Consider the following 11,904-nt stretch of genomic DNA (forward strand, 5'->3'; position numbering starts at 1 on the left):
GATATGGTTTAGATTGCTCTTACAGAGATATTAGTTAAGACATGGATTCTCCTCATATCCCCCCACCCCAACGCAGTGCACGTGCTGTAGCTTTGTTGCGGCACATTGCAAATGTCAATACCGCCCCCTGACGGTACCAGCGTCCTGGTGCAACACGTTGGTCAGGTTGGATGGGTGAGGCAACTCAGGGGGAGGTAAGGCTGTGTCTGCAGTGTTGCTGCAATGAATGGGTGCACTGACGACCACAATAAAGGAAGATGAAGATTAACAAGTAACATAAACAGTCTTGATTTGGATCTCACGCTGAGCGGTAGTCAACATATAGCTTTTTAAATCTATTTGATTTAATTGTCAGCTTTCTTTGTCCTTATGAACTGCACTAACCTGTATGAAATGTGCTATATGATTGATTGATTGATTGATTGATTGATTGATTGATTGATTGATTGATTGATTGATTGATTGATTGATTGATTAAATTGTAGAAAATAAACTCCGCGCATTTACTCCAGGCCGTCAGGTGGCGCTGTCTCTACCTCAGCGTCCCCTCTGTGTCGCTCGGGGGAAAACAGTGAGAACAGAAGCTGCTTCCTGCGGCTCACATGTACACAGTACCAGCCTGAACGATGGCTACTTCAAAGAGTAATGATTCCACAAACAGTGGCCCTCAAAACAGCACTTCAGACACTAACGACGAGGAAAAAGCCGAGCTGTGTCCAGGTTTTAAAGACGTGGACGCCTTCGTTAAAGTGAGTCAACTAACCAAACCGGAGACAGAGTTTCAGGGCTAGCAGTCAGTGTCAGTGTGGCAACGTGGAAGCTCTTGTTGGCTACGAGCTGTAGTCACATTATAAGTTAAGTGCTGGTAGAAAACATGTACAGTTAACTGTTGACACAGGATCTGGTTTGATGTTTGTACTCGTAGGTTTCAAGGCAGCGGTCGATATTAGAATTATGCCCTATTTAGTGTGCTAATTAGTTAGCCTGATAGTACGTCTAACACGGGCTAAATGTTTATCTCACGTGGGAGTACAAGTACATTTGCATATTTGACGAATCAGTCGATTTAAAATTATTGACAGCTTTTAAATTGCACACTTAGAACCAGCTTTCGCAAAACTCAAACCAATTTAACTTATTTTAAGTTAGCTAGCTAAAGTGGTGGCTATTAAATGGAGCAAGCTAATATCCAAATATAAGAAGCAGATATTTGACGTCTGTACAAGATTCATATCTACTGCATAGGAACAACATTCTTGTTTTGAAAACCCCAACAGGACATGAAACATCAAACTATAAAGCAGAAAAAAACATCTAATTTCAGTGTTTTCCTGCTTTGCGTTTTTAGTTGTACTACATTTGATCATATTGAAACATTTACAAAAGGTACCCATTAACAGCTCAGCCTGTCTCTCCTCTGCAGTATGGATTGGGTGCCGTATTATCAGCCACCAAAGCATCTGCCGGGTTACCTCAAGCAGGAGATGAATATGATTTCTATCGGAGCTTCCCAGGCTTCCAGGAGTTCTGTGAAAGTCAAGGAGATAAGCTCCTGCACTGGTGAGTATATGGTATGCTGCTGCTTCCTTTCAGTCAGACTTTCATCTGTCTGCCAATATTTGCTCCACCTGTCGCTCATAAGACTCAAACCCCCTGCCACTGACGAAGAAAACTTATACTCTTGTCTTGTCAGTAGCTGTGGTGTTGTCCTAACGTGTCTTGACTTTTAAGACTGAGGAAAGATGGATTCTAGCAGTTTGAGGAATATTACACTACCTGACTACACACTGCGACAATACTTTCCTGATGCATTCACAGTCTATGATTGCTCTGCTCAATGTTTCCTGATTACATTTGTCGGACCCATGACATCACATCCTATTTCAATGCTGAGGATCTGGCAATTTTATTGGCCTGAAAGCAGGTCTGACTGAGCCTTAGACATGCAAACAGAAGAGTGGGTTTGATGAGTAACCTGCCGAGTGCTGGTTTTCAATAAAAGATATTAATTCTTTTCCCTGTTTCCCTGTATCAGCATGAGTCAGATAATGCAGCACCACGGCTGCAGATCACATATGAGAGAGCGGAACAAGCTGACGGGGCTGGAGGAGAGATTTGACTTGGTTGTGGACTCCAATGATGTCATCCTTGAAAGAGCGGTATGACCTGCAGCTCTGGTGTTTTCTGGTGGTGTTTCTTCATGGAAAGTATCTGCAAACCAACCCAGTTCTTGTATCTGATTTCCAGGGGATTCTTCTTGATGAAGCTGACGGGGTGAACAGGAGCCAGCAGCCTGTTATGCCTGCAGGGTTTCAGCCTCCCAAGATTGTCGTTTCCAGCTGGAATCGCAAGGTTGGCTAATTAACCTCTTAGCTCCTCTACTGCAGATCCCAGTCTCTGTTTTGGACTGCGTTCGAGCTGAAACATTATGTGCCAGTTCTGGCATTCAAGCACTTAACTAGTGCTTTAAATGCTTGTTTATGTTTATTTTCTTAATTATTTTTTGGGAGCACTTGATAAACATTCATAAAGGGATGTCACAAGATCCAATACTTTGGTATCAAGTCGACACTGAAATTCTAAAAACATGGTGGTACTTATTTTTTGATAGAAGCGAGGGGCCATGAATATTGTAGGTACTGGAGATAATAAAAAAAAATGCAAACTGTGTCACAGAGCATTTCAAATGAAAGGGGGAATACCTCAAGCCTATCTCTGCAGCTCAAAGACAGGCGTCCGGATCTGTGCACAGCATTCAGGCTGATAAGAGCAGCATGTTATCAAAATGTTAATGTTATTTTCAACAGTATAATGGTACCAACTTCCAAATTTCTGGACTTGTGACATCTCTATATTCATACTGGTGCTTCAGCCCTTTTGGTAAACAATGCTTTTATTGATCAGAGTTCAGGCTCTGGCAGTCGTTCTGAGATGTTCCGACTGCTCCACGCCAAGAACGTTGCAAGGCCTCAGCTGAAATTCAAGGAAAAAGTTGACAACAGCAACACACCATTTGTTCCCAAGATCTTCATCAAGCCCAATGCAATAAAGTCTCTTCCTTCTTGTAAGACTTACTTCTCACTTTAATTTTCTTCCCATTAGTTTTTTTTCCATAACATTAATTTAACTTAAAATCGAAACTCTCTGCTTGGCAATCATAGATTTTACCAACAAACAAATCCGTAAAGAGAGACCAGAGGACCTGGATGTCCCGGCTGCCCTGGCTGACTTCATTCACCAACAGAGAACTCAGGAACATGTTGAAGACATGTAAGAGTTGTCGGTTGTGTTATATTAACATTCTGTATTTAATCATCTCTTATTCATCTAAACCAAAGCTTTTGATCCGTGTAGGTTTGCACATCCATACCAATATGAATTGGACCATCTGGCAATACCAGAAAGCCTCCTGTCTAAGCCAGAACCACAGGCAAGTTACAGTGATCCTGTAATATGATCCTCTCGTTGTTGGTGAGGCCTCTATCTAATCTGTTATGTGTGGATTATTTTTAGATGTACAAACCAATCGCTGAGACCAAGTGCTCCTTCATTGACGCCCTGGAGGATCTGGTGGCTCTGAATGAGAAGCTGTGCAGATTAACCGAATTTGCAGTGGACCTTGAGGTACAACGGTCACTTACATGATTTGATGCCAAACAACATATGGTACATTTGTGAGGCGTATAATGTTAAACCTTTGTGTCAGGAAGGATCATGCAGCCTCGGTTAATTTAGTTTGCTGTTGTTTGGGCTGCTGCACAGCTGTCCTTTCGTAGTGTAGCAGATGGATGAGGACACATTTTGTTAACACTCTGTTCTCTGTCGCAGCACCATTCCTACAGGAGTTTTCTCGGCCTCACCTGTCTGATGCAGATTTCCACCAGAGAGGAGGACTTCATCATCGACACCTTGGAGCTCCGCAGCGAGATGTACATCCTGAATGAGTCGTTCACTGACCCGACTATTGTCAAGGTAGGAAGTCTTCCACAAATTGTTTGTCCCTGTATCGTTTTCTATGACTTTAACCGCCCCTAAAGGAAAGATGAGATTACATGGCTCATTAGATTTGTTTTGAAAATGAGCAATTGCAAGGTCTGTGTGGCTGTTTTCCACTGATTTTTTTTTTTTTTTCTTTCTTTTATATTGTTGTTCAGTTTTTGCAAACATTCCTATTCAGCAGCTTAATCATCTGTGGATGTGAAATCTGAGGACATGGCATCTGTGCTCAACACAGTTTAACAACAGAATGCAAAGAGTAACCACACTTGAAAGATATTATATTATATAGAAGAGATATTTCTGGTGCTGTACCTTTTTGGTTTTACTTCTAAATAGGTGGTTTAGAAAATTAAACTGAGGATATAAATATTTCTTTTATGATGACCTGGAGAATATATTTTTTTGATGACGGCCCAGACTACCTTCCAAGCATGTGAACAGTTTAATCATCCTTTTGACATTAGACAGGAAACCTGGAGAAGAAAATCTCTAAGTTTGTAATGATTTAATCTTGGCACCTCTGAGTCTGAACTTCTTTGAAGCGTCTCGGAGCCCCATTGTCTTCAAACATGTTTAATAAAGTTGGCGAGTGTCCTGTGGTGCGTGGGAGCCACCATGACTCACACACTGCGGGGCACCTGTGAGAAAGTGCGGTGCGTGGGATTGATCTACAGAAAGATGATGTGAAAATAAGCCAAATGAAAAAAATGTCACATGGTGTGTCCCCAGTTTTTAATATATTTTTGGTTGGAATATTTTCTTTATCTAAGCAGTAAAATATACATGTTTTTTTTTTTTAAATAAGCTGGCGCCTCATTAGATTGGCTTCAGCTGAATGAGCTTTCTTTCCTGTTCTCAGGTGTTTCATGGCGCTGACTCTGACATGGAGTGGCTCCAGAGGGACTTCGGCTTGTATGTCGTCAACCTTTTTGACACGCATCAGGCCAGCCGAGCTTTGAACCTGGCCAGACATTCCCTCGACCACCTGCTCAAACACTTCTGCAACGTGGACTCAGACAAACGCTACCAGCTGGCCGACTGGAGGATTCGGTATGGAGAAGCCATTTGACGCCTAATTTTTTTTTTTTGCCATATCTGTGGCATGTAGTTTCTTTTTAACAGGAAAATACATCACGCATTTCAGGTTGTTTGTAACATTTGCCATAAAAGAAGTAGAATTATTATTCACTTGCGGCAGTTGAAAAAATAAATTGTCCCATAACTTGGCTTTGCAGCCCTTTGCCAGATGAGATGGTGCAGTACGCGCGCACAGACACACACTACCTCCTTTACATCTACGACTCTGTGAGGGCGCAGCTCTTGGACTTCAACCACGGGCAGACTGGCCTGCTGCAGTGTGTCTGGAACAAGAGCAAGGATATTTCCCTAAAGGTGTCCACAAATCACACTTCATACACAACCAAGATTAAACTGACACTCCTATACCAATATTCTCTATCCAGTAGTTGCACAGTTTCTTTATTGCTTTCATATTTTTGAATTTCCACACTATAATCTCCTACAATTTCTGACATTTGTCATGATTCACTCTATTCCCCCCACCCTCCACTTCCATACAGAAATACTTGAAGCCTATATACACAGAGGAGTCGTATTTGGAGCTGCAGAGGAAGCAGAAAAAGTCTTTTAACACCCAGCAGCTCACTGCCTTCAGACTGCTGTTTGCCTGGAGGGACAAGCTGGCCAGGCAGGAAGATGAAAGCACCGGGTAGGCTGTTTGGAAATGGATGGACTTGCTGTTCTGGAAATCTGCTCAAGCTTTTTTCTTATATTTATAGTTTGTGCCCAGCCAGATTTTTGCAACCCCCATGACTTTGTGACAATCCCCCAGCTTTTAGAAGAATTCATAGTCTTTCCACATCTTCCTTCACGTGTTTTAATGTAGTTATTTGTGTGTTTAGATATGTCCTGCCCACTCACATGATGAGCAAGATATCTGAAGAGCTGCCCAAGTAAGTTGATTAGATGTACCACTAAATGTTTTATTCATTCACAGGGTAATATTCTTTTAGTGTTTTTATTCATAACCTCCAGCACAGTTTGTCTTTATTTACCCAGAGAGCCTCAGGGCATCATTGCCTGCTGTAACCCTGTACCCCCACTGGTGAGGCAGCAGGTCAATGAGCTCCATTTGTTAGTGCAGCAAGGAAGAGAAATGCCTCTTCTTAAGGTGAGAAAAGATGGGTGTCAGCAGTGGGTATATGATGTTTTGTCTGTGATGCCATTTCAGTGTTTGTGTGTGTGCATCTAGTCATGGTTTTCTGCACTTCACACAGGCCGAGATTGCAGCTCAAAAGAAGAAGGGACTTACACCCATAAAAAAGGTTGGTTATAAACAATTAAACCAGATGGAATCATTATCACATACATTTTGGATTCAATTTTCGTTGAAGCCGCAACTTGATGTGATCTTGTATCATTTTCCAGCCAGAGGTCACATTGTTTGGTCCTCATGACACCTCCAGGGTCTCTGTGAGCGATCTCCCCCAGTTTCCTCCCGATGGTAATTCATCTTGTATATTATCCTGGTTGATTTTAATATTTTAACCTGACTGGCCTCAAGCAAATGTATTTCCTTTCAGAGCTGCCTGTTAAACAAGGAATGCTTTTCTCAGAAGATGAGCACCAAATGGATGTTGATCTACAGAAAACAATTGGTCTCATAGCACCACCTAAAATCACACTGTTTGAGGTAGACGTCAACTTTCAGTTTACTTTATTCAGTCTGTTGGTTCATACGAAACTGGGAGCTAATGTGAGGACTCTGCTTCCTTTTTGAAGGAACTGGAAACAAAAAATGACCAAGAGTCCCTTTCTGTTGCTCACATGAAAGCCAGACGTATCATCGAGTCTTTTGAAAACCCTTTCAGAATGGTAAGATATGACCATCCGTGACTCATCTTCAGTATTATTTGTGTTTTATTCAACCAGACACACAGTATTTAATTATCTTCTTTTTGGATTTTTAGTATTTGCCCGCCCCTGATGTGCACATCAACAAGAATGCCAAATTTGACCCATCTTCAAAAATATTTGAGGTAATCAAACAGCTCCATACATACTCCGTTCATTGATGTCCAGGCGTGTTTGTGTTTGAATGTTGATCACTGTACCGTCTCACGTTTACAGATCAGTAAAAGATGGAAACTGCAGAGTAGTGAACAGCAACAGAAGGAGTTAGAGGCCAAGAGGAAAGCCAAGCAAGAAGCAAAGGAACAGGCGAAGAAAGAGACAGGTAATGTGCTCTAACTCAACCTAAATGTACACTTTTTAAAGTAATGTTCCTCACTGTATTTTAATGCTGATTTCCGCAGAGGAAAGAAACAAGGCTAAACAGAGCTACCAGGAGTCTCTCCAGGACGTTGCTACTGTTCGCCAGCAAGCAGCGGTGAGTCATTTTGCATTCTCGTCCTTCCATCTCCTCCTTTCCACCTCAGATAGGCCTTGCACTCTTGTCAACTTCACTGTTGAGGTCCCTGTTGGGGAAAGTACAAATCCATGAAAAACACGAGTTACATTTACCCATGAGTCTGGCACAGCATATTAAAGATAGAGCTTTAATAGCCAGTCTCACCCTCTGCAATGCCCCCCATTTTCTTAAGACGTGGCTGGTATTTCTGCACATAAATATGGTGACTCACAAGCCAGTCAACATCTGCTGCCAGTCTGCAGCACCCAGCATGTTATTGGCTTTTTAGTATTTATATCTATCCCCTGATGTGTCTGGGGAAGAGGAACGTGCATCTTGGGATTGGAGCATTAGAGACATGTCCTCCACTCATCAAATGCTCTTCTTTCCCCCTGGGGAACAACAATAGCTGCTTTTTTCTTGTTATCTCTGTCTCTCTGGAGGGTTGCTTGGCTCCCTCCGGCTTGGTCACTCATACACATTCTTGCCACCATATGGTGTTTCCTCTCAGAAAAAAAAAAGTCTCAGTACTTCATCTTCTGTTCCACCGTGCAGGAGAACAGAAAAGAACGGTTCCCACCATTTGATCCTTGTTTCTGTCTCTGCCGGGGGCATCGCTTCCCTTCAGCCTTTCAATGTGTAAAGCCCTGAGCCGTCAATCGCTAGCGCACACAGTAATGGTATGCACCACAGTAATCCATTGTGTGATGATGGCTCAAGTGAAAAGTAGGTTTTAGGGCGCTCCCTGCCGAAACGGCTCCTTCAAATAAGCGCGTCGGTATGCATCATAGTCAGAAGCGTTGGCAGTAGCACTTGAAAGTAACACTCGTCAACCTGCCAACTGCAGGCAAATATTGGCTGTGCGAGCTGACTGTCAGTTTCAGCCAGCACGTTGGCAGTGAAGATTTCTTGTCTAATTTCAGTTTGAAAGAAAGCTTTGTGGTTTTCCAAAGTTTTGGAAACTGCACTGATATTATGATTGATGGTAAGAAGGGTGTGTGCTGTGATCAGGCTCTAGCATCAATGGCATTCTGTTCGCCTGTAATATTTTTTAATTGGAATAAGTGATGTCAGTAAAAATCATTGACATCCTCTTATCAAACTCATAAATAAGGCTGATGAATGCTGTTGTGGAAAAAATGTCTTGGCAGATTTGTATGTCATGAAGGTGTAACCTCCGAGGTGACACTGGCGTCGTCATTAACACCTTATGCTGCTGTTGTAGTCAATACCGTGAAGCCACGCGGAAAGCCTTCCCTCGTGGATTAAAAAACAGACTGTCTTATGTGAACAGAGGGAAGCAGAGTCACAACAACATGATCAGATGAGACCCTAAAGAAGTCGTCGTTTAAAGTGAAAAATGAATGGTAGATTCTGGGATATTAGCATCAAGCTTCAGCCACTAACCTGCTGGTTTCAGAACTACAACTGTCGAACTCAACAATTTACCTTCACTAACCACAGAGTTGAATATTTTTTAAATGTACCTGCATAAAAGTAGAACATTTTAGTTACTTTATCATTATATACAATTATTTAATTATGATGTGTTTCTTCTTCATCTTAAGCCACACAGCAGCCACCCTCTGTCTTCTGTGCATGTCTGACAACCCCTCACAGTGTGGTGTGTTTGCCTCATCAATAGAAATTTAACAAATCAGTTTTTTAGAGCAGAGTGAGGATTTTGACCTGTAGATGGCGGCAGATCAGGGTTTTTCAACTTGATACTGTGTCAATATAATGTTGACTTGAGGAAGTTACTGTAATACACAAGGAACATATGCACTTTTGTTTTTACTCCCATTTTGTTGAGTTGAAATAAAAGATCTAAGATTTTGTCCTACAGACAGAGGGTTTATTTTTCTTACATCTTGTTCACTAATGTGTTCAAATCTGTGTTGGTGAGCACTTCTTTGCCAAGAGAATGCATCCACCTGACAAGTGTTGCACATCCAGATGCTGATTAATGCACAGCATGGTTGGGCTGGTCACAATAAAAGGCCATTATGTAATGTGCAGCTTTGATTTGATAATGGGCGTTTGTTAGGCACTGAACTATGGGTTTGACGTCACTTGAGCTACATATGTGCATTTTTTTGGGGGGCAGGGTTTTGGCTCAGAAAACGAGTCGGTATCTGATGTGACTCATTTGTCTCATTTAGTGCGAAACATTTGATCAGGTTTTTGATTGTGGCCTGTGAAATCTTGGAAAACTCATGAAAAATGGGAGTAAAAACAAAAGTGTTGCATGTATATTTTTGTTAAGTATAATTCTTTCACTCAGAGGCCCATATGGTAGAAATTCTTAACTGTGCTTTGTTGTTAAGTATATTTAGCAAATGATGCCAGTTACTGTCAGTCTTTTTATAATTCCATTTATTTCCTTAACGATTCCCTTTATCTGTGGGCTTCATCTGCTTGGAAAAATCAAACCCAGATCATTAAAGAAAATCATAATGAGAGCTCTGTCTGATTACTTGTACAACAAAACTACTTGTCCCATAGCTGGGAACAGTCATCCAACACTGTTCATTATCCCTTTAGTTTAATAAAGTACATACATTTAAGAATACATAAAAAAAAAATGTTTATTCTAAGTACAGAATATAATGTTGCTGATCAATTTCATTAGGAATCGGCAAAAGGAGGCGGAAAGAAAAGGGAGAGGGTTGCCAGCGAGGTTGGAGAGTCAACTCCCAAACCGAGTAAGAAGCTGATGAAATCAGCAGTGAAGCCCCAGATGACTGAACCACCTCCCCAAGACAGCTTCACACCCTTCGACTACAGTCAGTCAGACCTCAATGTCTTTGCTGGTAAGCATATGTGATATTTTTTCACCTAACTGAATAAATCACTACTTACTGTATATTCAGTTAGATTTGCTGTACATTAAACATTCAGTCACATCACTGCACCTTCTTTGTTTTACAGATACCAAATCTAAGGACAACGCACAGTTTGATCCAAACCGGAAAGGCCATGATTTTAAGAAAAAGGTAGAGGTTTGTTAATTAATTTGTTTATTCAACTGCATATATTTTATTAGTGATTGATGAATTTAAATCTTTTGCCCAGAAAAATCCCAAGGGACAAAAATCCAACTTTGGAGCCGGAAACCGAAGTATGTCGTACCTGGCTGGAAAATCTGATAGGTAAACATATACAATATACAGTCTAAGAGTTGTTTTTTTTGCCTCTGCAAATTCAGACATTTCAGTTTGGTTTGTTAACCATTCTCTCTGTTTATTTACTACAGGGGATTCCGGCACAACTGGCCCAAAAGATAGACTCTCCTCTGTATTATTTTCTGTCTTATTTCAAAACGTTTCTCTTCCTGCAGAAACAATGACCTCCTTTTTTGCCTTCCTGCAAATGAAATTCAGTATTTCAATGTTTAATGAATTTCAAAGTGTATTTTTTTCATCTGTGGAACAGTTTACCATGTAAATATGTGGAAGCACAGACCTCTCCATTAAAGATGATTTTAGAGGAAAAAGCTTTTGTCTACATTTTTGAGCTTGAATTACCACAAGTCACACAGGGAACTATAAGTTTTAACACATATTTGAAGAGCATGACAGTACATGACTCCATGAGACATGAGGCATTTGAATTGTACATATCTGCTGCTGCTACAACAACTTCTTCTGGAGAGGCTTTCCACAAGATTTTGAAACCTGGCTGCAGGGATTTGATGCCATTCAGCAATCCCAATCTGTCCCAAAGGAGGGATCTGTGCAGACCCAGTCAAGTTTTTTTTTAACACCAAACTCTGAAAACCATCTGGACATCAGTTTGTGCATGGGAGCACTGCCACAAAGTTGAAAGAACACTATTCTTTTCAATATCATTATGTGCTGTAACATTAAGATTTGCTTAAAAACAAAGGGTTCCAGCCCTGTACCCCAGAAAAACAGCCACAGACAGAACGTGCAAGTGTGGATAAGGGTATCCACATACCTTTGGCCATATTGTGTAAAACATGGGATTAAAAAGGGCTTTCATTCAAATTGTGCAGCAGGTTTACTAACCGCAATACCAACAATTGTTTCTTTTCTGTAATGTTCAAAGTTACATCAGTATTGTATAAAAGTATAATGTAATTGCTTAACCTTGAAATTGGCTCTCGACAACTACAGTATATTAACGCACCTCAGCATAAAGAGCACAGCTACAGCCTACATGAGTAGACACACATCAGCTACCAGTAGCTCACCCAAAGGTTCTGAGATTATTCCTGTACCAACCATGGATGCATAGTACAAACTTTAAGCAACGCAACTTCAATTTTCAATCTGCTCCAAATGCAACTAAAGCACCCCCCCCCCCCCCCCCCCCCCCCCGTTTCCCGAAAATGAAGTGTGCTGAATGAGCTATTTTAAGTTCCTGTTTGTCATGCACCATTGACTATATTGACAATTATGACTGGATTACTTACTCAGGAGCTTCTTTTTTCTTTTAAGCAGATTTATGGA

General features: G+C 41.2%; 1 protein-coding gene across 1 annotated transcript; it reads left to right on the top strand.

Moving 5' to 3' along the window:
* Positions 1 to 571: 571 nt before the first annotated feature.
* exosc10 (exosome component 10) lies at positions 572 to 10,925 on the top strand. Its single transcript, XM_023427723.2, has 25 exons — positions 572 to 749; positions 1,424 to 1,560; positions 2,036 to 2,159; positions 2,248 to 2,352; positions 2,905 to 3,064; positions 3,162 to 3,270; positions 3,355 to 3,430; positions 3,514 to 3,624; positions 3,829 to 3,972; positions 4,859 to 5,049; positions 5,235 to 5,391; positions 5,580 to 5,728; positions 5,922 to 5,972; positions 6,079 to 6,190; positions 6,297 to 6,344; positions 6,448 to 6,523; positions 6,603 to 6,712; positions 6,802 to 6,894; positions 6,990 to 7,058; positions 7,150 to 7,255; positions 7,335 to 7,408; positions 10,062 to 10,242; positions 10,361 to 10,425; positions 10,505 to 10,581; positions 10,686 to 10,925. Exons 1-25 carry the CDS (start codon positions 627 to 629, stop codon positions 10,714 to 10,716), a joined length of 2,679 nt encoding a protein of 892 aa, XP_023283491.1. The 5' UTR covers positions 572 to 626; the 3' UTR covers positions 10,717 to 10,925.
* The last annotated feature ends 979 nt before the right edge of the window (positions 10,926 to 11,904 follow it).

This window comes from Seriola lalandi, unplaced genomic scaffold (assembly GCF_002814215.2).
Source record: "Seriola lalandi dorsalis isolate HSWRI2012SDOR001 ecotype SW California unplaced genomic scaffold, Sedor1 jcf7180002054861, whole genome shotgun sequence".
Lineage (NCBI taxonomy): Eukaryota > Metazoa > Chordata > Actinopteri > Carangiformes > Carangidae > Seriola > Seriola lalandi.